Consider the following 27,342-nt stretch of genomic DNA (forward strand, 5'->3'; position numbering starts at 1 on the left):
AATGTGACAGAAGAAACACATTTCTCCTACTGTGATGTTAGATTGAACTAAGGGCATGAAGCCAAAACTGTTTGCCCACACTTCAGTTGCTACGTCCTGCTCCATAGGAAGCAGTGGGAAACATTATTTTTGTTGTAATAATAAAACTACATATGCATATTAATAAAGAATTTACAAGGAATGGTGTTCAGAAGTTAAGGAAGTTAAAAAATAGTTTTTCTCATTCATATTGCCCATTTTGCCTTATCCTCACTCATTTCTCAGCACATCATGGAGAACCATTCCCCTTCCCAAACAACAAAGCTTGGCTTTCGCAATACTAAAATTTCAATCTCTACTCCACCCCTCCTAGGATAGCATGCACTTACATCAATACACTGCATAATACTGAGCATGCAATCCAAAGAGGGAAGAGGGCTACAGTAATGGAGAAAAGGGGTTTGTCTGGTTAGGATACCACAACTGTCAACAGGCTCACATCTTTAAAACTGGAGCGGTTTTGACAAATCCTCTGGTTGTTGCTGGACCTTGGGTTTGACACAGTCTGATTTGAGGATGAGATAAGACACAAACACACACGTTAATATCTTTTTAGCAAAGTTTATTCTGGAAAAGATCTGCAATACATCTGTGCCATATGTATTGGCAACAGCCAAACCTGTAGGCAGTTTCTCTCAGCATATCAAAACCATCTAGTTTGCAGTTACATAGTTCCTTGGTAAAAGTTTGTAAATTTTAGGCAATATGTTTACATATTTTGTTGCACGTTCATGGTAATTTAACCCTATTTCAACATTTGGTAGGAACACATGCTCTTTGACTTCATCTGTATAACCACCATCCATTCTGTTAAAATGATTATTAACACAAAAGCAGACCTATAAGAATACATATAAAACATTTTCATTGTTCTCTCTGATGCTCTCATGGTTCAAGTCCAACATTCCTAACTGGTATAACTATTCTCAGTGCATCTGACCAGCATGTCCTCGTGGGACGGAGCCTGTCCCAGTCTGTGTGATGCGTCACTCCCCGGTGCTCGTTTTTCACCAGGCTCCCCTGGCAGGATTTGCTTCACTCCGTGGGTGAAGGTGGCAGGAAAAGGCTGGAGTCCCCTGCCACTGGTCACTCTCCGCTTACATCCTGGCCCCCTCTGGCCCTGGCACTGCTGCTGCATGGGACCCGGCGCACGGACTCCATCCTCCTACGACACATCGGGCAGACGGCGGTGGTCTGGAACACCGTCTGGGCACAGGGAAAGCAGATGGAGGCATGACTGCAGGGGTAGATAATGGCATCGGCACCCGCTCTGAAGCAGATGGCGCACTCTTCCGTATCACCGTATCGCAGGAGGCACTTCCAGTTCACGGACTCTGCAGCTTCTGTGGGAACACAAATAGCTGTCATTGTAGTGGTCCACGAAAAAAAATCATCTCAAGGAAGAGGGGTTTTCCTCAACAGTTCTGGTCACGCTAATCTATTAATGCCTCTGTAAGAGGCACTCTTAGTATGATAAGAGGTCTCACTTGCAGTCTTGGGGTGAAAGACTAAGAAAACAAAACTGACAACTCAAACTACAGTATAAGTGAAACCACTCTTGGGGAACAGGAGCAGTCAGTGATGCCTCATAGTATGCAAAGCCTCTTGTTTGCTTAGTATGTGTTGTCTGTCTATAATTTATTGTACGCTTCACGGACTAGGGACGGTCTATTATGTGTACCTGCATACATTTGGTTTGTGCCACACAAATAAATAATAATAATATAACAGAATTGAATAGGTTCTGTGAATGGTGTCTCTTATGATGTTAACAGAAGTGCTGCATTTTGCATTCCAGCCAGCGGGGAAGTTTTTTTTTGGATGATGGCTCTTAAAGAGAGGCACAAACCTTTAGGCAGTGTTGGGATTTTGGACCAGGTGGCAGGAGGAAGCCTCTTCATTTGGGCGACCCTGGAAGTGTCTAAAAGAGAAAACAAGATTTAAGGTGTTGAACACAATATGTGTAAGAGCAGAGGGGAAAACAGGACAGACGGGAGGAGAGAGAAGGCCACAGAACAGAATAAAGATGGGGAGAGGGACAGGAGGGTGAGAAGAGGAAGAGAAGAAAGGGCAGAAAGAGAGGAAGGCAGAGGAGAGAAGTGTAGGAGGAGGGGGGGAGGATGAGGTCAGAGCATAAAATTAACATTATTTCTGGATTTTTGAGAGAAGTTCCTGGGATGTTCAAGGCGTTTTATTTTATTTTATTTATTTAAAAGTATTTATATACCGTTTTTACAAATTAAAATTTTATCAAAACGGTGTTCTGGGATCAGAAACCTTGTCCAAAAATATCTAAGCTCAAGCTAAGCAAATGAGGTGCAGAATGCTAAGCCTCACCTTTGTAGGTGTACAAAGCATTACTAGAAGAAGAAAAGAAACTACAAGGCCTTATTCACGTGGAGTCTTTCCCTATTGTGTGCCTACAGAAAAAAATCTTCATGGAATGAAGCCCAGAGAATCGGAGAAGCAGGGTCCTAGAGGAGATGAAAAGAAATCTAGTGCCCTTCCCCTCCCCCCCATTGTACCTACATTAGATCTTCTCTATATAACATAGTTATTAGAAGATTGTCATGCTTTGGGGTTTTTTTTTCAGAACAGGTTGATCCAATCCTGGTTGTATCCCACTTTTTGCATGGAATTGTAGCGCTCGGTTCCTTAAGGAAATCAAAACTCAAAATTCATGCACGCTATGGAGTGAAAACGAGCTTGTATCAACCTGTTCTGAAAAAAAGAATGAAACTAATTTCAAAGAAGAATGGAAGAGGATGTCGAGACCCCTTTTCCCCAACCTCTTGACTGTGAGGGGACTAAATTCTTCCAGAAAAACGATGCCCTGCTAGTCCTGCCCTCTTACCTTGCAGCTGCACTGCTTTGGTCCTGCCGTAGACGTCCACAATGGCCCAGAGCGGATAGTCCACTGGCACTCCATCAAACAGAAGATGGACTTTTATCCTCTCATCGCTACTGCAGAAGACCTTCCCCTTCTTATCCACCCAGAACTGGGTAACCATTCCTTCTTGTGCAAACTCATCAGGTATGACGGCAGCCCAGAACCCATGCAACACGGTGAGGTTGGGGCAGACAAAGGGAGGCAACTTCAGAGGGTCAATTTCAGAGGGGTTCACGGAGGTGAAGCCCACCCTCACGCCGCCGTTCCAGTGCTCCTCCACCTTAAGGATCTTCAGTGCTACGACCTCTTGGAGACGGATGGGCCGGTTGGTGAAAAGGATTGCATTGTGGAAGGAGCTCTTCCTCTCGGCATAGCCGTGCAGCTCGTCCATGACAATGTTGCATCCTTTGGTGAAGGGGTGGAAGAAGAGAGGCTTGGGAGTCTTCTTGCAGCAAGTGCCACCATCTGAAAAGAAATCAGGGAGTTTAGACGGGAGACCAGAGGAGCCTGGGAATGCAGAGAAGAGGGCAGCGTCTGGCAAAAGATTGGGAACTGAATGCTGGTTCTTCATCCCGGGAGATAACTTAGGCTACTTTCAGGCTCTGGAGCTGTTAAAGAGACCAAGAACTTTCCAAATATTTTGCCCTACATGAACTTTGGAGAGCACATTGAATGCTATCAGATACAGCTATTCCAGTTCTGTACTATATCCAAGAAGAGGTCCCATGAGAAAGACCCTGCTAATTACTGGCAGCACATTACTGACACCAGATGTCCAAACTCTACCTTTCTCTTGGACACAGAGGGGACTGAATTATCTGAGACCACCTTCTTTTGGGATGAGAGCTATCCTGGTCTTTGTATTCATTCACTCCACCCGTGGGTGTCATTCTTGCCTGCCCTGGAAATATCCCCAGCTCAGGGTGCTAATCTTCCCTGAACTTTGGCAAGATAAGCTGCAAAACATGGGACCTACTGAAGAGTAAACTTGAAACTAAAAGCAAGGGTTTTGATTAGCCCCGTGAGATATAATGGTGTAATATCTCCACAGTAATAAAGAAACTGAAAGGATCGGAATATGTCTGGATCCATTAATTCAGTTCCACTTGGCACCAGCTCCTTTTAAACAAGCAAATCATCTGTCATCAAGCTGTTTAGGTTGAAAGAAGGCCAAAGCTTCATGAAAACAAACTTCTTCTGACAGCTCTCCTGCAAGCTCAGGGGAAGGCAGTGTGTGCCTGGAAACAGTCCACAGAACTGGCTGCCCCATTCCTGCATCTATTTGCAATTGTTTTCCATTGATTTGCCTCAGAAAATCAGAACTACAATTACTTGTATGCAGGAGGGTAAAACTGGGACTGCATCAGTCTGACCTGGGGGTGTACTGGCAGCCCTATCCTATGAAAACATATGCTCATACACAGAAACCCCCTCCCCTTCCCTCCCACAGACCCTCCATACCTAGAGAAAGAAACATTCAGAGCCCCCCTCCCTCACCTCCTAGCAGATACTGTGCAAGAGAAGGATTATTGATAGTTACATCATGTACGCAGACACATACTCACAGTCCCCCCATAGCACAAATAATGTACAAGAGGGAGAAGTGATGGCGGCACATTGCATCTCAGCCTGTGTGCACACAGAAGCGCAGAGACATGCAAGCATTCACACAGTCACCTTCTCTCCTCATCCTCTTCCCTCTCCCCACAGCACCTACTCTAGGAGTGAGGAATGACAGAGGCGCATTGTGTCACCCTGTGTGCACACAAACACACACTCTCACAGAGCCCCTCCCTCTCCCCCATAGCACATACTGTAAGCGATGGAGAAGTGATAGAGGCACATTGTGTCTCAGCCTCCACACAGATACACAGGCAGTCACAGTCCCCTCCACAACACATACTGTGCAAGAGAGAGTGGTCGAGGCACATTGTATCTCAGCCTGTATGTTCACATTCGCGCACACACACAAACATCCAGTCTTCCTCTTCTCTTCCCACTCCCCACAATACATACAAGAGAGAATTGACAGAGGCACTTTATATCTAAGCCTGGGTGCACACAGACACACATTCATAGACATCATCACCCCTCCCCTGGCCCCCAGCACATAATGTACAACAGAGAGGAGTGATACAGGCACATTATATCAGTCTGTGTGCACACAGATACACACACTGACAGAACCCCCCAGAAGCACACACTGCATGGGATGGAGAAGTGATAGAGGCACCCCTCCACAGCACATACTGTATAAATGAGAGGAATGACAGAGGCACAGTGTGTCGCAGCCTATGTGCACACAGACACACATTATAGACATCATCACCCCTCCCCCCAGCACATAATGTACAACAGAGAGGAGTGATACAGGCACATTATATCAGTCCGTGTGCACACAGATACACACATTGACAGAACCCCCCCCCGTAAGCACATACTGCATGGGATGGAGAAGTGATAGAGGCACCCCTCCACAGCATATACTGTACAAATGAGAGGAGTGAGAGAGGCACAGTGTGTCGCAGCCTGTGTGCACACAGCAGGCACTTGTGACCTATATTCTTACCGCTGACAGAACAGAGACAGGATCCCATGGCTTTCTCCGGAGCTGAAACTGCCTGGCTGCTACCTGTCCGAGTCCTTAGAGATGAATTTACATCTGCAAGGCTTGCTCTGGCTTTAAATTCTCCTGCCTTATCTCTTACCACCATTCTTCCCCTCCAATCAAACACAGTGTTTGTATACACTGGGAGGTGGAGAGAAAGCATGGTGTGGGGTATTTTTTTTATGAGTGTGCCAGGGATCATGTTTCAATACATTTTGTTTCATTTTCCTTTCATCAGTGGGGAATTTCCAGTGTGTGTAAAAGCCCAATGCATTCCTCCTAGCGCTGACTGCAGTCTGGCCTCGTGCCAAGCCTCAGCAGCACTTGGGTCTGGGGAGGAGCAGAGTCCCCAGCACAAGGGCGGACATCACTGACAGCGACCTCAGATCTGCCTCCTGACAGCTCTGATACCACCGAAGCCAGAGGGGGAGATTCAAACAGGCACAGATTATCCGTAGCAGAAAAAAAAAAAAAGGTGAAGAGATGACAGGAGCACAAGCTCGCTGCACGTGCTTAAAGTGCCTACTCGAACAATTACAAGACAAGTGTTAGCAAGACTGAATGGAGTAACCTAAGAAATGGAGAAAAAGAACAAACTGGTCCAGCCAGTCTTCGCAGCGAGTTTTTTAGGGCAGTAGTAGTAACTACTGCTCAATGCAGGCTACCCCAAGCTTTCTGCTAAGGGGAGTAAGAACTACCACTCCCCTGCAAGTTACCCCCAAGCAGAAATGGATGCAGGAGTTCTTATCTGCACCGAACTAACTGGAAGGTGTGGAAAATAAGACTTTTTAAATAAATACAATATAAACATCAGGTGTATTGGGAAATTTACCCTGTTTCTTCATTTCTAATCTCCAGTCAGCAGGGATCTTCTGTGTTTGTCCCACGCCCTTCTGTTTTTATTTTTTAATTTAATTTTTTATTGGGAACAAGTTCAAACACTTATTCACTCACAACAAGCGTGGTATCAACCAAAACATATGCACACATTTCTGATCAACCCATTCCACCCATCCCCTATCCACACCGAGAGTCACAGGGTCCTCCTTAGAGCATATTCTTAGAAATAGGAAATAAGTCAAAGAACAGAAGACTGTAAAGGCTTCCAAGTATTTTCATATTTCTCAAATGCTTTTTGCCCATCACAGTCAGTTTCCCCATCCAATAAACTGGTGCTTCTCAAACCAGTCCTCGGGCCACACCTAACCAGTCAGCTTTTCAGGATATCTACCATGAATATGCATGAGATAGATTTGCATGCTTTGGGGTGGATTTTCAAAGGGTTAGTGACGGTCTCCCTCACTAACACCACTGCTCTCTCACACACACACACACACAAACAGAGGCACCGCTCATGGCCCGCTGAGTCTCTGCTTCTCTTGGCTGCAAGCAAGTTAGGTGCTGCTTGCAACCCGCTGAGTCTCTACTCCTCTTGGCCGTTAGTAAGATGGGCTCCACTCGCAGTCCCACATGGCTGCTCTTTGCCACCCCCTGATGGCTGGTGCCCTAGGTGACTGCTTAGTTTGCCTATTGGGATAAATCGGCCCTGCCTTCAGGGCTATCCACTCTGTTGAAGATCTTACTGTCATCTGCAAAAAGGCAAACTTTTCTTCTAACCCCTCTGCAATATTAGAAACATAGAAAATGACGGTAGAAAAGGACCAAATGGTCCATCCAGTCTGCCCAGCGAGCTTATGATAGTATCTGCCGCGTCATGCAGGTTACCCCCCCCCCCCCCCCCATACTTATCAGTTTCCCTGACTGTAAAAGTCAGGGCCCCCGTTGGTTGCTCTTGGAATCCAATTCCCCATTACGCCTTGCCGTTGAAGCAGAGAGAAATGTTGGAGTTGCATCAAAGTATCAGGCTCATTAGTAAGGGTAGTAACAGCCGCATTAGCAAGTAACCCCCTTGCTTATTTGTTTCCGCAGACCGTAAAAGTTGGGGCCCTTGGTTACTGTTCGAATCCAATTCCCCTTTCCCCCCCTGCCGTTGAAGCAGAGAGCCATGACGGAGTTGCATCAAGAGTGTGAAGGCTTATTGGTTAAAGGTAATAACCACTGCACCAGCAAGCTGCTCCCATGAATTCTTTTCCAAGGGGCACCCCCCTGCACACACACACACACACACACACATACACACACACACATGTACAAATTCATTATTTAGGCATTTAAGTGCAAGACTTCTAAAGCAAAAGTGCAGTTGAGGGGTACAGTATCCCCAGTGACAAAGAAGGGGGAACATATCAGAAAATTAGGAACATTTTATTATTATTATTTATTGGTTTGATTAATCAAAATATCTTACTAAAAGTAAATCAATACAATGTACAAAAAATAAAATAAATGGAAATACCATATGTGCATGAATACATACAAAACAACATCAATAAGGTAACAGAGAATTTGTATTTATTGTACAGCAGTGATGGTACTGCCCGGGGAGTGGACAGCAATGAAGTAAACCAGTAGAAGTAGTCCAGGGGTCCTCAGCAGAGGAGACCAATCTCACACTCGAGTAGATAATAGGCATCGCAGGGTAGCAGAGGAAGGCCCCGGATGAAGACCGAGCGCTGCAGCTGAAGGTGAGACAGACTGACAGGGTTAGTACTCACTGAAGTAGACAGCTGTATTGATGAAGATCCTGGCAGGCAGAAGTAGTTCAGTAGTAGGCACCAGATTAGGGAGAGCAGGCTCTCGAGGAGCGAGTACCCGGTATCCCAAGATGGGTACCTGAAAGAGAGCATAAAGGTCCCCGAGGAGCGGGGACCCAGGTTAGCGATGAATTACCCCGAAGGGCAGAGAGAGCTTCCTGCGGCAGCAAGGAAGCGGCAGAGCAGCTTAGACCGGAGGCATTCCAATCCAATCCAATCTTTGCTAACTCAGTTTGTTAGCAGACGAAGGGCAGGCTAAATACCAGGATGTGATGACGTCAGTCGGAGGCAATGCCTTCGAGGTTCCCGCCATGACGTGGATAAAGACGAGGGTGGCGTGCACACGCGCACCCTAGGAGGCCCTCAGGAAATCATGGCGAACACCGTAGCCGTTGCGGGAACGCCGGAGAGAGCGGCATGAAGACGCGGCAGCAGTCATCTTCCCAAGGCTTGAGGAGAGAGAAGGAAGAAAGGTGAGGCACAGAGGTCGAAGCCGTCTGAGACCGACGGACGCAACACCGCCGCGGGACACCGAGGCCTGGCAGAGCTGGCAACTACGGCGAGGGAGGTCGTCCCGGGACCCACTGTGGAACCATGAAGGTGAGCAGGCCCGTGTGTGGGATGGCCGCGGGCGGGGCGCGTAACAAGAACCTGGCAAGTACCCAAACACTAAGAAGATTCCATGCTACTGATGCCAGTAATAGCAGAGACCATTCCCTAAGTCAACTTGATTAATAGCAGTTAATGGACTTCTCCTCCAAGAACTTATCCAAACCTTTTTAAACCCAGCTACACTAACTGCACTAACCACATCCTCTGGCAACAAATCCCAGAGCTTAACAATGCATTGATTGAAAAAGAATTTTCTCCGATTAGTCTTAAATGTACTACTTGTTAACTTCATGGAGTGCCCCCTAGTCCTTCTATTATCCAAAAGTATAAATAACCAATTCACATCTACTCGTTCAAGACCTCTTATGATTTTAAAGACCTGTATCATATCCCCCCTCAGCTGTTTCTTCTCCAAGCTGAACAGCCCTTACCTCTTCAGCCTTTCTTCATAGGGGAACTGTTCCATCCCCTTTATCATTTTGGTTGCCCTTCTTTGTACCTTCTCCATCGCAACTATTTCTTTTTGCGATGAGGTGACCAGAATTGTACACAATACTCAAGGTGGGTCTTCACCATGGAGCGATTCAGAGGCATTATGACATTTTCTGTTTTATTATCTATACCCTTCCTAATAATTCTGAACATTCTGTTTGCTTTTTTGACTGCTGCAGCACACTGAGCCGACAATTTCAAAGTATTATCCACTATGATGCCTAGATCTCTTTCCTGGGTAGTAGCTCCTAATATGGAACCTAACATTGTGTAACTACAGCAAGGGTTATTTTTCCCTGTAGTTTTACACTTATTTCTGTGTGGGGATCTATAGCAGCTTGGCTTGCTCTGTTTTCCTAATAGGAGGTGTATTAGTGTTTAGGGCCTGGTTTAATATTTGTAGTGTTGCCTTTTCATAGGTAGAGTTGTTACTGTTTGAGTGTGTTCCATAATACAGGTGTATTGTATGGATTAGTTTGTGTGCATTATTGCAAATCCTGGGACTGTGTTAGGTTCTATTTCCATTTGTCCAGGTTTGCACTGCATGCAGAGTGGCTTTTTTGGTTTTCCATTTCAGTTTCTCTCCATATTTATAATTTGTGGTCTTTCTGTACTTGGTGAAGATCGGTTTTGTCTGTGTAACCGAGATGAGGCATCTTTCTAGCATGTAGGCATTTGTATCAATCTTATTTGTTGTGTTTTCTCAATAGGATATGCATTAGTGGTAAATTAGTGTCTTTTCATAAGGGGTGCTTATTGTGCCTGGTAGTAAAGAGAGGTTTTGCTTTTACTGAGATGTAATCAGAACCAGAATATCTTTTTTGTATGGGGAGTTGTACAGGGTAATGCCCTAGATCTGCTCTGCACCCATTGATAGGAGTTGAGGGGGTTCCTGTGGATGCAGAGTGCATGTTTATATAATAGAATTATTCTCTGTTCAATCTAGAACTTGTATTCCCTCTCAGCACCGTTATTGTATTATATGCTCTATGGTTTGAGTGTTGGTTCGTAAATATTTTTAGTTACTTCAATTTTATTTTTGTATTTTAAACACTAATGGATGGTCCACGGTCTGTACAGCCTGTTTTTCCGTCAATCCCGTTATTTGTAATTAATTCTAATTAATACTTATTAATAATGTCAATTGTAAAGCCTGTTGCTAAGTTATTGTTAAATGTAAACCGCGGTGATGTATATCCTTACGTACTGCGGTATATAAAAATCTCTAAATAAATAAATAAATGTTTACATTTAGCCCCGTGACGGTCACATGTTCAGTGCATCACGCATGTGAGAACCATCTGTCAGGTGGGTCCCGGCCGAAAAAAGGTTGAGAACCATTGGTCTCACCCATAACAAATTTATTGTTAGCATCATTTTTACAGGGTGAGCAGCCTTCTTGATGATTCAGACAGTGCTGCTTGAACGTGCTTTGCTTTTGGACTTGGCCATAGAAGCAATCTTGCGCTTTTTTCCTAATTTCTGCATATCTGTACACCAGACCATAAAAGTCAGGGCCCAGCATTGGCTTTCACCTGAATCCAATTCCCTTTTTTTTAACCCCTGCTGAAGCAGAGAGCGATGTTGCAATTGTGACAAAAGCATGAAAGCTAATTGGTAGTAACCCCCATGCCTTCTGTTAAGGGTAGAAACTGCCTCTCCATGCAGGTTACCCCCTTTTTCTTCATTTCCATCCTGCAGCCTTTAGGGATCCATGGTGTTTATCCCATGCCCTTTTGAATTTGTTTACTGTTTTTGTCCTCACCACCTCCTCTGGAGGGGCATTCCAGGCCTCCACCACCTTCTTCGTGAAGAAATATTTCCTGACGTTGGTTCTGAGTTGTCCCCCGTAGAATTTCATTTCATGACTCCTAGTTCTATTGTTTGCTTTCCAACAGAAAGGTTTGAATTTTGTTCATCATTAAAACCTTTCAGGTATCTGAAGTTCTGTATCATATCTCCCCTGCATCTCCTCTCATCCAGGATATACATAATTAGATCCTTCAGCCTCTCCTCATGTCTTCTGATACAGACCCCACACAATTTTGGTCACCCTTCTCTGAACAGCCTCCAGTCTGTCGCTATCCTTTTTGAGATATGGACTCTAGAACTGAACACAATACTCCAGGTGATGCCTCACCAAGGACCTGTACAAGGGCACTATCACCTCCTTTTTCTTACTGGTTATTCCTCGCTCTAGGCAGCCCAGAATTCTTCTGACTTTAGCTATCACCTTGTCACATTGCTTCACTACCTTCAGAATGGCAGACACTATCATACCAAGGTCCCTCTCTCAGCCCGTGCACATCAGTCTTTCATCCCTCATCACATACAGCTCTTTTGGATTACCGCATTCCAGATGCATGACTCTGCATTTCTTGGCATTCACTCTTCAAGCTTTCTTAAATCACTTTTCATTCTCTCTTCTTCAAGTGTGTCCACTCTGTTGCAGATCTTAGTATTATCTGCGAATAGACAAACTTTACCTTCTATCCCTTCCACAAGGTCACTCACAAAGATATTGAACAAAACCAGTCCCAAGATTGATCCTTGTGGCACTCCACTTAACTCTGTTCTCTGCTCAGAGTGGGTTCCATTTACCATTACACGCTGTCTCCTGTCAGTCAATCAGTTTGTAAACTCATCAGGACTTGGATTTGAGGTAGGCCCCAGATGACATTGCTTAAATTGTATTTCTCTGTAATCATCTAATGACATCATGAAATCCGATTGTCCTTAAAATCGGTCACTCTTCATCAATTGAGTCATTCAACATCAAAACAGCATTTCAGATAAATGTATTAAGCAGTCTATTAAGGCATTTTGATGTGCATATAAAAAATCCCCCAGAAAATACTATAGTGGTATCATCTACATCCAATCATAAGATATTATGTTTAAAGGCATTGCCAATGACCTACGATTACATCCTGCGTGCTTGCTGAGACATCAGTCATTAAGTTCATTAATGCAGTCCCTTTGCATGTTTACGATGGTCTTTAAATAATTTTCTCTGGAATTCATTTTTCATCAGTGTGTGCGCGGTGTTTTGAGTAAAATTTCTTGGTTGTTTATTGTTATTTTGTATTTTACTCGTGGGTTTGTTATTACAGTGGATATTGTTTCGACATAAATTGCTACTCCTCCCCCTTTTCTGTCCTCCCTGTCCTTCTTTAATAAGTAATAGCGTGGGATGGCCATATCCCAATCATGAGCCTCAGTGAACCATGTCTCTGTAACAGTAAAAATTGTCCAAGTCTGCTTCCACCATGGATTTTATTGCCCAGACTATGAGCATTTGTGGTTATAGCTTGCCAGCTTTTCTCCTTTGGTTTGCTGCTCTTCCTAGTCACCTCTTCTGCTTTTGGGAGCTGATTATTATTTTCTCCTCTCACTTCCTATATCGCTTGGAGGTGACATGCCAATTTCATTGGCCACCTCCTGTCACCCCCACCCTCTAGTTTAAATGCCTGATAATGTATGAACTGAATTTCTCGTCAGGACAAACGTAGACCATCCTTGCTAAATAACCTTTTACTGCTCCATACATGACCCCAGCCTTAGGGGCGGATTTTAAAAGGGTCACACGTGTAATATACGTGCGTAACCCTTTTAAACCCGCTCCTGCGCGGGCCGAGCCTATTTTGCATAGGCCCGGTGACGCGCACAAGCTTGAAAAAAGGGGCGGGGAGTGGGCGTGAAGGTCCAGGGGTGGGGCGGGACCAAGGCCTCTGGCACAGCGGCCATGCCAGGGGATCGCGCGCCGGCAGGCATAAATAAGAAAATAAAGGTGGGGGGGGATTTAGGTAGGGCTGGGGGGGGGGCGGGTTAGATAGGGGAAGGGAGGGGGGAGTGGGAGGGAACGGAGTAGCTCCGAGTAGCTCCAAGTAGCTCCGATTTCGGAGCGGCCTCAGAAGGAACGGGGAAAGCCATCGGGGCTCCCCTAGGGCTCGGCCGGATTGCGCGCACAAATCTACACCTCCGCGTATCTATTAAAATCCGGCCCTTAGTGTCTCAAATTTACTGCTAATGTCCTTCTTAGTACAGCCAATGAGAGCCTCCTTCTGAAGTTCATATGGTGTAATTTGTTTTTAATGCTTAATCAAGCCAGTGGCACCCAATATAATCTGGACTATTTCTATAGCTTTCTGCCACATCTCTTGATCTCTGATTGCATCTCTTGGTACTTAAGGATCTTAGCTTTCTCCATATGATCTGCAAAATTGTCACTGGGTCCTGCCACCTTTATCAGCAATGCTATTATGTTTTTCTCCTTCACCACAATATCTGGTTTTCTAGGATTGCTCTTCCTGTCGGTGGGAATAGGAATGTCCCAGGTGATCACAACTTCTTTGTTCTCTTCTCTTCTTTTAGGGTTTATTTGGTACATCGATGTTATAATGTTTACCCAGTTTCCAACGGACAAGCCTTACTGCCTTGTTTTGCTTTTCTGTATAAAGGCCTTCTGACATCAGCACATCACATCCTGCCACAGGATATGTAACCATTTACAGTTCTGTTCCACAAAATCTGCACTTGTCCATTCCATCAATCGTTTCTATGCTGGCTGTGAGCCATCTTGTCTGTTCTCCTTGGCAGACCTTCACCTGATCTCTTAGCCCACACATTCCACAGTGCTTTTCTGTTGGCTGTTTCTAAAGCTGCAGTGTCGGAAGTACTATGCAATGAAAGCCAGTCCTCCAAATACAATCAGACAGACATGCCTTCAAATCTTACCACAATGTCAAGTTTTCCCATTGCTATTTTACACTGCTCTTCTCCTCGTATTCCCAGTTTGGGAGAGCAGAGGAATCGTGCTCAAATTAGTGGGCAGTGTCTTCCACTCCATCATCATGTTTTTTATGAACACAATGGGCCGGATTTTTAAACCTACGCGCGCAGGGAACATTTGTGTGTGCTGTCCGGCGCGCATAAATATACGCCCGATTTTATAGCATGCACGCGCAGCCGCGCGCATGTTATAAAATCCAGGGTCGGTGCGCGCAAGGGGGTGCACACTAGTGCACCTTGCACGGGCCGAGCTCTAGGGGAGCCCCAATGGCTTTCTCCATTCCCTCCATTCCCTCCGAGGCCGCACCGAAATCGGAGCGGCCTCAGAGGGAACTTTCCTTCCGCCGGCCCCCCTGATGACGTCAGCGGCTCAGAGTATTTAAGGCAAGCTCTAACTGGCAGGTCACCTCGCTTGTCCTGAGCGTAGTTCCTGAGTTGCCGTGTTCCTGATCCTGAGTTCCAGTCTTCGTTCTCGCTTGTTCCTGATCTTGAGTTCCACTCTCCGTTTTCCTGCCCTGCCTTAGTTCCTCAGCCCTGCTCTTCGGACTGATTTTGGCTTGACCCTCGGACCAGACCCGACCTCGGGTTTGCCGCCTGCCTCTGACCCTCGAACCGGACCCGACTATGAGTTTGCCGCCTGCCTCTGACCCCTGGACCAGACCTGACTTCTCTTGTTGCCTGCGGTGGCCCCTGGACTGGATCTTCGCTGTTCCGTGTCTCGCTCCACGCCTGGCCATCCCTGGGATCATCCACGCAGAGGCCCACCTAAGACCAGCTGGCCCCGGCACCCAAGAACTCAACCTGCGGGGAACAAAGGGCTGGTACTGGCGAAGCTTCAACTGATCTCTGCTTCCCGTCCAATCTCGACTCCCGACGGTGGGGACCCGTGGGGGCCTTCTCTCACGTAGCACTAACCCCACCTCGGGGCAAGGGTCCACACCTCTGCGACAGTTCCACAGTTAACTGTTCCTCTCACAGTTCAGTCCAGTCACCTCAGACAGAAGCCTCCCCAACATTGCACAGGTACTTCCTTCTGGCTCCCTCTCTCCCTTCCTGTGCCTATAGCTTGCCTCCACTTCTCCGCCACCCTCCCACCAATCCAGTGCATTCCCATTGACTGCACGCTATACAGTCTGCTGCTTTTATGGCTCCCCAGGCTTGACTCTGCCAACCTAGTCCAGGGGATAGGGGACCAGACGTGATCCATACTTTTCTCTGGGCTTATAAAAAGAAAAACTTAAGCCCTGGCCAAGACAAGGGAGAGCTCCAGATGGGAATCCTGCTTTCTCTTGTGCAGCCAGGGCTAGTGCAAGGGTAATTTATAATAACAGATTTTACATGAAAAAGAACATTCAAAGTACAGTCTTCTAAGGTAAAAAATATCACGTACAATATGTATATTATTTACATGCACCATGGCATCAACCAGAAAACCCTGCAAAAAAGGCAGCTTATTGTAATAGGTGTTGGGTGTGGGCTTGGCCTTCAGAAAGCTTTGAGTAAACTGAATTGCAATATAGTAAACCTCCCATACAAAAACAGCACTAACTACCAGCAATCAAACAGTAATAACCCTACTTATGAAAAGGCAACACTGCAAATATTACATCAGACCCTAAAACACCAATACACCTGCTATTAGGAAAACAGAACAAACCATGCTGTTATAGAGCCCTGCATATAAAGTACATGCCATAGTTCCCTCTAAGCTGAGCACATACATCTTAGAGCATTGCTTACAGGTTTTACATTTATTTATTTATGTATTTATTTATTTAATTTAACATTTTTATATACCAAACATATTGTTTGCACGTCGTCGGTTTACAAATAAATTAAATTGGGGACAAATCATTCTTACTTTGTCCCAAAAACATGATAGCTGATATAAAATGCAAATGAATAGTTATAAAATAAAATAAGATAAAGTAAAATTAAAACTTCAAAAATTAAAATACACTGAATAATGCCCATTGGAATTACTAAAATCTCATTGACCACTCAAATACATTTTTTTGTGCTATATACAGAAATGGAACACTAATGCTGTTGGTCAAAAACTGTTGTTTAAAAAATTGTATACACAACTAGTCACTCAGAGAAAGCATTGCTACACGCCAGCAGAATACCTCACCTCAGTCACACATGTAGAAGACAGACAGACCCTCACAAATATAAAATGAAGAGATAATAAAGTATAAATAGAAACATACAAATAAAAACTGAACTTAAAACTGCAACAAGCCAGACTATATGGAATGGAAAAACAAATATCATTCATCACCAAACATCAAACAATAACATCAAGAAATAGAAAGCATCAATCATAATAGTAAAACCAACCTCATAAAAAGAATAAATATTTCAAAACAGCTGATGAAAAGAACATCCAATGATTACATAGAAATATAGAAATGACAGCAGAAAAAGACCAATCGGCCCATCCAGTCTGCCCAGCAAGCTCCCACACTTATTTTCCCATACTTAGCTGTTTCACTGACCACCAAGTTTAGGGTCCTTGTTGGTAACTGTTTGATTCAAATTTCCTGCCACTCCCTGCCATTGATGCAGAGAGTAATGTTGGAGTTGCATCAAATGTGAGCATAAGGCTTAACATTTTTTAAAATTTCCCAAACATCAATAAGATATTTCAAAATAGCAGGCACAGCAAAGAATATCCAATAATTAAAAATAAAGCTAAAATAAATCCCCTACTCTCCATACCTGGAAACTTTAGATTCCAGTTACCCTGAGATTGTCATGGATTAGTAAGGGGCAGGAGATATGCACAAACGTTCTTCTCTGTCTAACACAATGTACATTCTCATACAAACTCCCTTATATTCTCTCTCACATACATGCTCACTAGATCACATGCTGTCTCTCATACATGCTCACTGGCTCAGTCGCTCTCTTTTTTACTCATTCATAGGCCCACTGGCTTAAATAGTCCTCTTGCTCAAACATATACTCATTGGCTCACGTGTTCTCTCTCGCTCACAAAAATGCTCTGGTAACCACAACAAGCCTGACTATTATGCAGTGCAACAATAGAAAAACTGAAACATAGTCGCTCCTCACAAAACATCAAGCAGTAAAATCAGGAGATATAAGACATCATTCATAATATTAAAACCATGAAAAGAATAAAAATATCAAAATAGCCAAACATAGGGGGCCAGATATTCAAAGTGCATCCAACACTACTTAGCCAGATAAGCAGGACTTTTTTGGTTAAGTAGCGGCCGCTGAATATGCGCTTACGTTTAGTGGATGCTGCTTAGCCACATAATTCCTTTATATGGCTAAAAAGTTAGCTGCATAATGTTGCGCCCGGTCGCAGGCGGCTGTGACCTCTCATGCTCACCTCTTTTCTTGCTATTTTGTTAATTCTCGGAAGAGTGGCGGCCTCTGCCAGCGAACACTGACCTCCCTGGCGTCCCCGGGATGGCGTGGACAATGCTGGCCGCCATCTTGTTCCTGGAGTCTCCTAGCACGCGTGCACGGGCCATCTTAGTACACGTCATGCTGGGAACCTCGGGGGCGTCCCCTCTGCATGACGTCAGCGCCTTGCTGTATTTTAGCTGACTGGCCCGACACTCAGACGAGTTAGCAAGGACTTCCTTCCTGCTTATTCCACACCTTCGAGTTCTTCTCCTTGCTGTATCCGCTTCTCCTTGAAGCTCCGGTTCCTACTTCTTGTCTCACTGGGTGACCGCTCTGAGTACCCACTCCTTGGGGGGTCTTCTGCGTTCATAGGCTATCCGCTCCTCGGAAGGCCACCCTGCCTGTATTCTTGGAACCAACCCTTGTGAGTACTTCTACTTCATCTCTCTGCAAGCTTGCTGGGATTCTCTGCGGCATACCTCAGACCTCGGGCCACTACCACATCTTCACCAGCAGGATTCGCTACACCCTACCCTGCACTGCAGGATACTGCTTCATCGTTCTCAAACACCATCTGAGCTCCAGAACCTCAGCATCTTCATCACCGTGCAAGTCATCTTCGGCGTACCCCGCTCCGCGGGCCACTACCGGTATTACCCTCAGTTCAAGAACTGTACTTGACAGCATTTCCCACTCCACGGGTTCTGCTCAGACCTGTTCCTTTACTGCATTCCCTGATCATCGGGTTATGCTTCCTTTCTCTCTCATTCATAATAAAGTCTGACTTCCAGCTGTGTCCTGATACTGAGACCACGCCAACTGACGGTGAGACTCACAGGGTTCCTTCCTGTGGGTGGAGTCATCTCTCACCTCGGCCCAGGGGTTCACATCCATACCAAAACCATAACACATAAGTTGTGGGTGGAGCGACTTAGCCGCTTAACTTATGCAACTAAGTAGCAATATTCGGTCTTAGCCACATAAGTTTACCAGCTACATTAGATGGTTATAACTCATATAGCTATGTGTATATTCAGCAATCTAGCCGTGCTGCTGAATATACCGTGTAATTTAGCCGGATAAGTCGTATCTGGCCAAGTTACTTAAAAGGACATCTTCAATATTGGGCCCCTAATGATTTAAAAAGTCATATAAATTTGTTCTAATATTTCCCAAACACCAATAAAATATTTTCTAAAAACAGACACATTAAATAACACCTCAAAATTTAAAATAATTAATAATTAAAAAATCTCCAGCTCTCCATATATCAAATAAATAAATACCTGGCATCTTTTGATTTCCCAGAGATTGTTGTGGATTTGGGTGAAGAGGGCCACACAATCTTTATCCTCTCTCTCTCATATACATGCAGGCTCTCACACACACATTCAAGCTCTCTCTGTTTCTCATACATACACACAGGCTCACACATGCAGACTCTCTCTTTCATACATACATACAGGCTCTCTCTCTCATACACATCCGAAGGCTCTCAGGCACATATGCAGGTGCACTCTCTTTCCTCCACATGCAGCTCTCATCCACATGCAGGTGCTATCATATACACATGTAGTCGCTCTCTTTCATACACACATGCAGGATCTCTCTCTCATGCACACATGCAAGCTCTTTCTCTTATGTAAACACACAAACACCCTCTCAGGTGTCCTCCTTTCTTCTGCACCTTGGCCACACCCATGATGCCTATTATTTAGAGGAGGGGAGGTGAGAGGAGGCGGCCCTGCTACCACCAGATGTGACTTTCTGCCGACCCTGGGCCGTAAGCCTTTCTTCTGGCCGCAGCAAATTGGGCTCTTTTGCAGCCCCATCTAGAGCTCCTTCAGGCCGTGATGGGTTGGGCTCTGTCACAGCCCCACCGAGATCTCCCTCAGGCCATGACAGCCTCAGGCCGCAATAGGTTGGATTCTGTGGCGGCCCCACCAAAGGCCCAGTTCCGTGGCTTCATCTCAGCAGGAGCTGAGATGAAGATCACGTGACCAGCTCAATGGGGGATGCCCGATCCCGCGATAGGCCAATCCGCCTCTGATGGGGTGGGAAACAAGTTAGTGGTGGTATAGTGAGCAGGAAAGGGGAGTGGATGGGGCAAGAGAGCGAGCACAAGGAAGAGGATGCAAGGGGGAGGGGTCGGGAATGCTGAGCAGGGATTTGAGAGTGTGGGGGGAATGATTGAAAGGGAGTATTTGGGAGAAGTGAGGGATGATGGCAGCATGGGTATGTCAGTTTTGGGAATGTGCATTTCTTCTGATTTTGTACTTTGCTTAGTGTAGGAGGAAATGTACCTATAGTCATACTTGGGAGCTCTCCAGATTTGGCCCGGAGACTCTGGAATCATAAAAGAATTACTGGAGTCTCCGGGCGAATACCGGAAATCTCCTGGTGCTGCAGCAAAACCAATCTGCTTGGATCTGGAAAGAAGAAAGGAATGTCATTGGTTTTGCGCGGCTGAAAAAGGAGGAACTTGACAGTGATTTCTACCATCTCCAGACCTTTTTAACTCTTAACTTCGCTTCCTCGTGACACCACCTGCTCCTGCACAGCCTGTTTCCTGTATCCAGCCTTGGCCAATTGACATTGCAATTTCCAGCCCGTGCATCAAATGAGGAGTAAGAAACAGGCAGCGTCCACTTCCGCAGCACAGGAGGAGAAGGAAGAGGCTGCTGCTGCTCCAAGAGCCCAAGTCAGAGTCTGCCGTTGCTAGTGTGTTTTGAAAGGGGGGGAGAGAATGAATGAGCATGTCTGTGAGAGTGAGTGAGTGTGTATTTGTGTAGGAAGAAGACATCTGAGAGTTTATGTAGGTGAGTAGGAGACAGCTGAGTGCAAGTAAGCATGGGTGTGAAAGTGAGTGGGTATGTGTGCATGGAAGAGGGAGAGATATGAATATTTGTGTGTTAGTGGGAGAATGGCAGAAGTAAAGGTGTAAATGGACATGTGAGAATGTGAGAGAATGAGCAGTGAAAGTAAGTGTGAACAGGTAAGAGTGTTTATGAGAGCAAATTTGTGAGCATCCAGTCGCACTGTGCAGTTGACACCCCCCCCCCCCCCCTAGTTCCCAGGTATGCCTATAGTACCTGAATGAAATCTGCTTTGAAGTGCCTGAAAAAGCAGAATACAAATCAAATAGATACAAAAAAATAAAATAAATGGATTTCTGTTACAGCTCTCCCCGCTGCATGCAGAGTGGCTTTTTGAGATTTCCATTCCAGTTTTGCCTCCACATTTGAAATGTGTGGTCTTTTAGTCTGTGTTTGGTGAAGGTTGGATCTGCATATGTGACTGAGGTGAGGTATTTTACTAGCAGGTAGGGATTTGTATCAGTCTTATTTGTTGTGTTTTCCCCATAGGATATGGATTGGTGGAGCACTGCTGCCCTTTCATGGGTAGGGCTATTGCAGTTTGAGTCTGTGGCGTTAGTACCGCTATGATATGACAGGTCTGCTACACATTTGCTGAGGATTTTTTTTTCAGGTTTTGCATTATTTTACAATGCACCTGGTAGTAGAAGGAGTTTGTGATGCTGTTCCTGAGATGATACCAGAATCAAAATATCTTTTTTTTGTATGATGAGTCGTATGGGGAAATGTCCTTGTTCTGCTCTGTACCCATTGTTGGGGAGTGGAGGATTCCTATGGATACAGAATATATGTTTACATTTAGCCCGTGATGGTTATGTGTTCTGTGCATTACACATGTGAGCATTATCTGTCAAGTGTGTCCCACCAGAAAAAAGGCTGAGAACCACTGTCCTACATCACTATCACTCGTGCTTCAGGAAAGACCATGGAACAGAATTGGTCCTATCGACCATCATAGACAGTATTAATTTTCAACTGGACCAAGGTGGTGACTCTCTCCTTGTCCTAGTTAATCTTTCAGCTGCCGTCACCACTATTGATCACCAACTCAATTCTACATTTAAATGACTGGCATCGATGGCACTGCCCTAAAGTGATTTAAATCATTCTTTTCCAAAAGAACACAATCAGTTATATGACCAACAAACTGAGCTCACCAATGGAGTACCCAGGGCTCAGTCCTCTCCCAGATACTATTCAACATGCGTCTGACCTGTAATCTCATCCAATCCTTCAACATCAAATGACACCAATTTGTGGATGGTCCCAAAAAACAAAACGGAAGCTGAACCAATATAGCTGTGTAGCGACCAAGAAGAATGAGATTGGTATATTTGCAAAATTCTTTATTCTCACAGTATATGGGCCCGACTCTGGCCGAGTTTCACTCTATTGATAGAGCTGCCTCAGGGGCTGCTATAATTAAAACATACATAACATGAAAATATAAAACCATTTAAAAACATATAAAGATGTTTAGACATCACAAATACCATAAATAATAAGAATAAATATAATACACACATGGACACAAATAAAAATGACTGATTATATGTAAAAAAAATATTAAAAAATATGTAAGTAAAATAAATTGTTGGGTGTCCCATCCATGCTCGGCCTGCGCCCAGGCCTGCTCACCTCTCCAGCTCCTCCAAGGGTCCTGGGTCATCCTCCCCTGCAGCGGTAGCAAGCACAGCTAGGCCTCGGCATCCCACAGCGGCAGTCGCCGGACCTTCTTCCTCCAGCCAGGCCTCACGGCGGGGCTCGGCATCCTCCGTGGCATCGGCCCTGCCCCTAGGCACGCGCGGACCATCCGGCACCTTAAAGGGCCAGGGGCGGATCCAAGCTCCGCGGCGCGCCCTGATTGATCGCACTGTAACAGGAAGCTCCTACTCTCACTTCCTTGCCTTGGCAATCAGGTCGAGCCTAGTGATTTCTAGTTTGCCTCTGCGTTCCAGTCTGTGTTCCAGTCTCGTTCCAGCCTTTGTTCCAATCTCATTCCAGCCTTTGTTCCAATCTCATTCCAGCCTTTGTTCCAGTCCTATTCCAGCGTCCTTCTGTTCCAGCATCCCTCGGTTCCAGAGTCCTTCTGTCTCCTCGTCTCCCCAGTTAGTACCTTTCGGACTGTCTTCTCGGTACTGACCTCGGCTTCCCTTTGACTACGTTGATCGCTGCCTGCCTCTGACCTTCTGCCCGTTTCCACGACCACGTCTGCACGCTGCCTGGAACTGACCTCTGCCTGAACTTGACCACATCTGACTGTCTCCTGGAACTTGACCTCTGCTTTGCCTGACTATCCATGGACTGACTACTGGCTCTGACCCTTGCATTGGCTGACCACACTTCCTTGATTCTGGCCTTGATCCTTGCCATACATTCAGAGACTCTCTTCTGGCCTTCTCAGGCACCCACGACTTATGGCCTATCGACCGCACACCCTTGATCGTGGTAGGCACACCCCTGAACTTCCTGTCAAGGAGATCCTGCGAGGCCCACCTAAGACCAGGTGGCCCGGGTACCCAAGGGTTGCTAGTGGCGAAGCTCCAGCTAGCCTCTGTCACCTCTTGTGCTCCGCCTCCTGGTGGCAGGCACTCTCTGGGTCCGACCAGGGAGCCTACTAATCCTGCACAATGCCAAGGGTCCACCTCCTGGCACAACATAAATTAAAACAGAATGATACATTAGTTTCACACATAATATACATATTAGTACACAGTGTGTGCTTTCAAAGAACCTAAGTGCATGCTAATTTTGAACATTAGGTTATTTTTATGTATAAAATACCAGTGTGACATGTTCTCTTTTCACACAATGAACACCACGGGTCACATCCAAATCTTGTTACTCCTTGTATGTAAGGCGTACCTATTTTATGATCAATATTACAAAACATGGTGTCAGTACTACCCCCCCCATCCAGGAACAATTAGATTAAAAACAATTTTTTTTTTAATTTTTATAATGGTTGAAATAATTTATGTATATTATGTGTGAAACTAATGTATCATTCTGTTTTAATTTATTTTACTTACAATTTTTTTTTTACATATAATCAAACTTTTTTCAGCCACAGTTCACTTAGTTATTCAGAGACTTCTGCTGAATGAGATACGAGAGGAACCACAGGGCTGAGACTCTGGGGGCTGGAAACCCCCACATCCCTCCTGTACAGAGCTGAAAAGACGCCTCAGCCTTCTCACCCCTACCGATTTATACCAAGAAAGTTCCCAGCACCCTCCTCCCCTCCCCGGGATTTCCTTCATCGCTTCTGCTCTTACTCACTCGTCATTCACCCTCCAGTCCGCTCCCCAGTGCACTTTCACTTTCGGTTTCGTCTTCCTTTCAAACAGTCGTCCTCCCCTCTCCCTGTCCTGGACGGTCCCAGCCGCATGCCAAGGGGAATTTCTGCCTCAAGAGATGCCAGATTTTTTTTTTTTTTAATATTCCGGGATATATGTCATAAATTTGCAGCTAGCTTTTTATTAATGTATGTGCAAAGTTCATTTTTATTGAAAATCTTTCCAGTCTGTGTTATAATTTCCACCACCATGCAATGAACAGTTTGGGCATCCTGGTTGAATGAATTGATCCAGCGGTTTCCTTCTGTGCTTGTGGGCTTCCAGCCTCAGCACTATAGGGGATGGAGTGAGTGGAGGTCCTCTATTATGGCCCCTCCCAATGTATTCAGCCCAGTCACTGCAGTGACAATCCTTGGCTAGGAGCCACAGACCACTATGCCTTCCAAAACCTTGCCATTGTGGGTCCCTAAATCCGGCCACTAGGTGCCACTGTTGTACCAAGCTGGGCCCCTGTGGGGCCGGCTGCCACACAGATGAAGCAGCAGCAGCAGCGATATCAGTTGGACCCGTGCGGCACAGAGAAAATACGCTTCATGAGTCAGAATGGTGTTGGCTGTGCCACGGGGCATGTGTGTGTGTGAATGAGCATCTGTGTGTCTGTGGGCATTGTGTGAATGAGTGTGTGTGTACGGTCATGTGTATCAGTGAATGTGTGTATGTTCACGTACATGAGTGAATGAATGCGTGTATGTCTGTGAGCATATGTTTGTGAATGAGCATTTATGCATCTGTGAACAAGTGTGTGAATGAGTATATGCATGTATGTGTGAACGAGCATCTATGGGCATGTGTGTGTGTGTGAGCAAATGTGCATGCATGTGAATGAGTATGTGTGTATTAATAGGCAGTGGAATGGGATGGGCCACTGCTGTCATGGCCATATCAACTTTTTGCATGCTTATTTGGGCCTCCAACTTCTGAATGTGCAAATTTGTGTATGTGTGAGTGTGCATGAGTGCTAGGAAGTATGTGTATATGACAGAGAGGAAAAAGTTTATGGCCTCCGTCTTCCCCCCACTAATCCATGACAATTGCAGGTGACTGGAAATCAAAATTTCCCAGGTATGGAGGGGGGGGGGGGTTATCCTTATTAGTTGTAATTGTTGGGTGTTATTTGATGTGTCTGCATTTTAAAGCATTTTATTGCTATTTAGAAAAGTTTAAGATATTTGAATATGAGTTTTTATTTATTGAATGTTCTACTCATCAGTTTTGAAATATGTATTTTTATTATTATGGTTTCACTGTTATGATTGATGTTTTATGATTCTTGATTTTATTGTTTGATATTTCATGAGGAATGGTAATAGTTCTGTTTTTCCATTGTTGCACTGCATAGTGAATCTGTCGTCTTGTGGTTTCTAGTTCAGTTTTTGTCTGCACATTTTTGTTTATACTTTATGGTCTCTTTATGGTCACCTGTATTTGGTGAGGATCTCTGTTTTGCATGTGTGATCAAGGTGAAATATTCAGCTAGCACATATTTTCTTTGTAGGGATCTATAGCAGCCTGGCTTTTTCTATTTTCCTAATAGGCGGCATATTGGTGTTTTAGGGCCTTGTGTATGTTAGAACTCGTGGGTTAGTGGACCCTTGGCCCGAGATGAGAGCTGGTACTGCCAACGGGGAGGAGCCCTCCCCTGGGCCTCACCGTCGGGAGGTGAGGTCAGCAGCAATAGGAGAGACAGCCTAGAGAGTACAGAGAGAGGGATGTGGATACAATTGCCAGGATAGTTCCCCCTAGTGGTGAGGTGCTGAGCAGACCCCTGAGGCACAAGGATGCAAGCTGAGTAAGGAGGAGTGCAGAGAGAGAGCGTTCCCAGGGGCGTAGCCACAGAGAGCATCAGCACGGGAAGGTATGACGTAGGCTTACCCGAGGAGTGGGAAGCCCAGGGGTCTTTGGCGATGATAGACAGAGAGCTACCCCGAGGAGCAGGGAGCAAGGTGAAGTCACAAGGGAACTCAAGGCGCTACCTCAGGGAGCGGGGAAGCGCAGCACAGAAACAAGATACGATACACTACACGCTGCCCCAAGGAGCGGGGGGGCGCGACACAGTCACAAAGAAAGGCAATGGCCAGCGGAGCGGGGTACACCTCTGTAGATCTCCACGAAGCATAGTAGTGAGGCAATGGCCCGCAGGATGGGTTACACCTCCAGTGGTCTCCATGAAGCAGAGTAGTGAGGCAATGGCCCACAGGATGGGTTACACCTCCGGTGGTCTCCATGAAGCAGAGTAGAGAGGCAATGGCCACAGGACGGGGTACACCTCCGATGGGTCCACGAAGCAGAGTAGGAAGGCAATGGCCCACAGAGCAGGGTACACCTCCGTAGGTCTCCACGAAGGAGGGTAGGACGGCAGTGGCCCACAGGGCGGGATACACTTATGTAGAGTCTTCTCAAGGCGGAGAGGTTCCAGGAGTAGTAGGCAAAGTCCAAGGCGTAGGGCCCTCCGAGGAGCAGATAGCCGGAGACAGGAGGAGCGGGTACCCAAGAATGTCTCATGCCAGAAGGCTCAGGAACCAGTAACCGATGTCTATAGAGAGATCAGCAGGATTCAGCAAGGAAGGAACTCTTTGCCAAGTCGATTAGGGCCAGGCCCTGATGGAGCTTAAGAGTCCAGGGCTAGTGATGTCATCAAGGGGAGATGCCCCTGAGGTCCCCACCCTAGCGTCTATAAGAGGGGCCATGTAGTGCGCGCGCACACCTAGGGAGGCCCAGAGGAGACATGGCGATCGGCGGCGTCCTCATCGCCCCAGGGAGTCCAGGAACGGAGCAATGAGTGACAGAAGCGGCTGGCCTGGCCGCGAGTTTCCCCAAGGGAGAGAGAGAGGCAGAACACATAGTAATAGCGGTCGCAGCCATCTGCGACCGATGGTCATAACAGTACCCCCCCCCCCCCCTCTTAGGACTCCCCCCGGTAGTTTGGGTTTTCTCGGATGTGAGGCATGGAACTGCCTAATTAGATCCTTGTCAAGGATGTTGGCCGCAGAATCCCAGCTGTTTTCTTCGGGCCCAAAGCCCTCCACGAGAGGAGATATTCCCACTTTTTCCCACACTTTATGACGTCCAAGACATCTTGCACTTGATAGGTAACATCCGCCTCTGATGCCAGAGGTTGGGGCTCAGGCGATTTTTTTGAGAAGTTGGATAGTACCAGAGGTTTTAAAAGTGAGACATGGAAAGCATTGTGGATTTTGAGAGATGAAGGCAGACGAAGACTGTAGGTAACTGGGCCCAGCCGGCGAAGCATGGGAAAAGGCCCAATGTATCTGGGGGTGAACCGGACAGAAGGCAGTTTGAGATGGATAAACTGAGTGCTGAGCCACACTTTGTCTCCTGGATTAAATTGTGGAGCTTCTCAATGATGAGCGTCATAGAACTTTTTGGATCTTTGGGCGGCTTGCTGAAGGAGTTGTTTAGTGTTGTCCCAGAGTTGGTGCAACTCCTGCGCGGTAGCCTGTGCTGCTGGGGACAGCACTGAAAGCAAGAGCGGCAGAGGAGGCAGCGGCTGGCGTCCATAAACCACCTGGAAGGGTGATGACCCGGTGGACGTGGACTGATGCGAATTCAGCGCAAACTCCACCCACGGCAGAAGGTTGGACCAGTCATTCTGCCATGAATTTATATAAGCTAT

General features: G+C 46.0%; 1 protein-coding gene across 2 annotated transcripts; it reads right to left on the minus strand.

Moving 5' to 3' along the window:
- Positions 1 to 584: 584 nt before the first annotated feature.
- Positions 585 to 23,715, minus strand: NEURL3 (neuralized E3 ubiquitin protein ligase 3). 2 transcript variants are annotated; one of them, XM_029604297.1, is made up of 4 exons: positions 23,632 to 23,715; positions 2,894 to 3,394; positions 1,889 to 1,960; positions 585 to 1,382 (listed from the first exon to the last, which is right to left on the minus strand). In XM_029604297.1, the coding sequence occupies exons 1-4, from the start codon at positions 23,636 to 23,638 to the stop codon at positions 1,126 to 1,128; spliced, it is 837 nt and encodes a 278-aa protein (XP_029460157.1). In that variant the 5' UTR covers positions 23,639 to 23,715; the 3' UTR covers positions 585 to 1,125. The 2 variants fall into 2 exon arrangements, with proteins under 2 accessions (XP_029460157.1, XP_029460156.1); XM_029604296.1 differs by lacking the exon at positions 23,632 to 23,715 and adding an exon at positions 5,499 to 5,618.
- Positions 23,716 to 27,342: the final 3,627 nt, after the last annotated feature.

This window comes from Rhinatrema bivittatum, chromosome 5, assembly GCF_901001135.1.
Source record: "Rhinatrema bivittatum chromosome 5, aRhiBiv1.1, whole genome shotgun sequence".
Lineage (NCBI taxonomy): Eukaryota > Metazoa > Chordata > Amphibia > Gymnophiona > Rhinatrematidae > Rhinatrema > Rhinatrema bivittatum.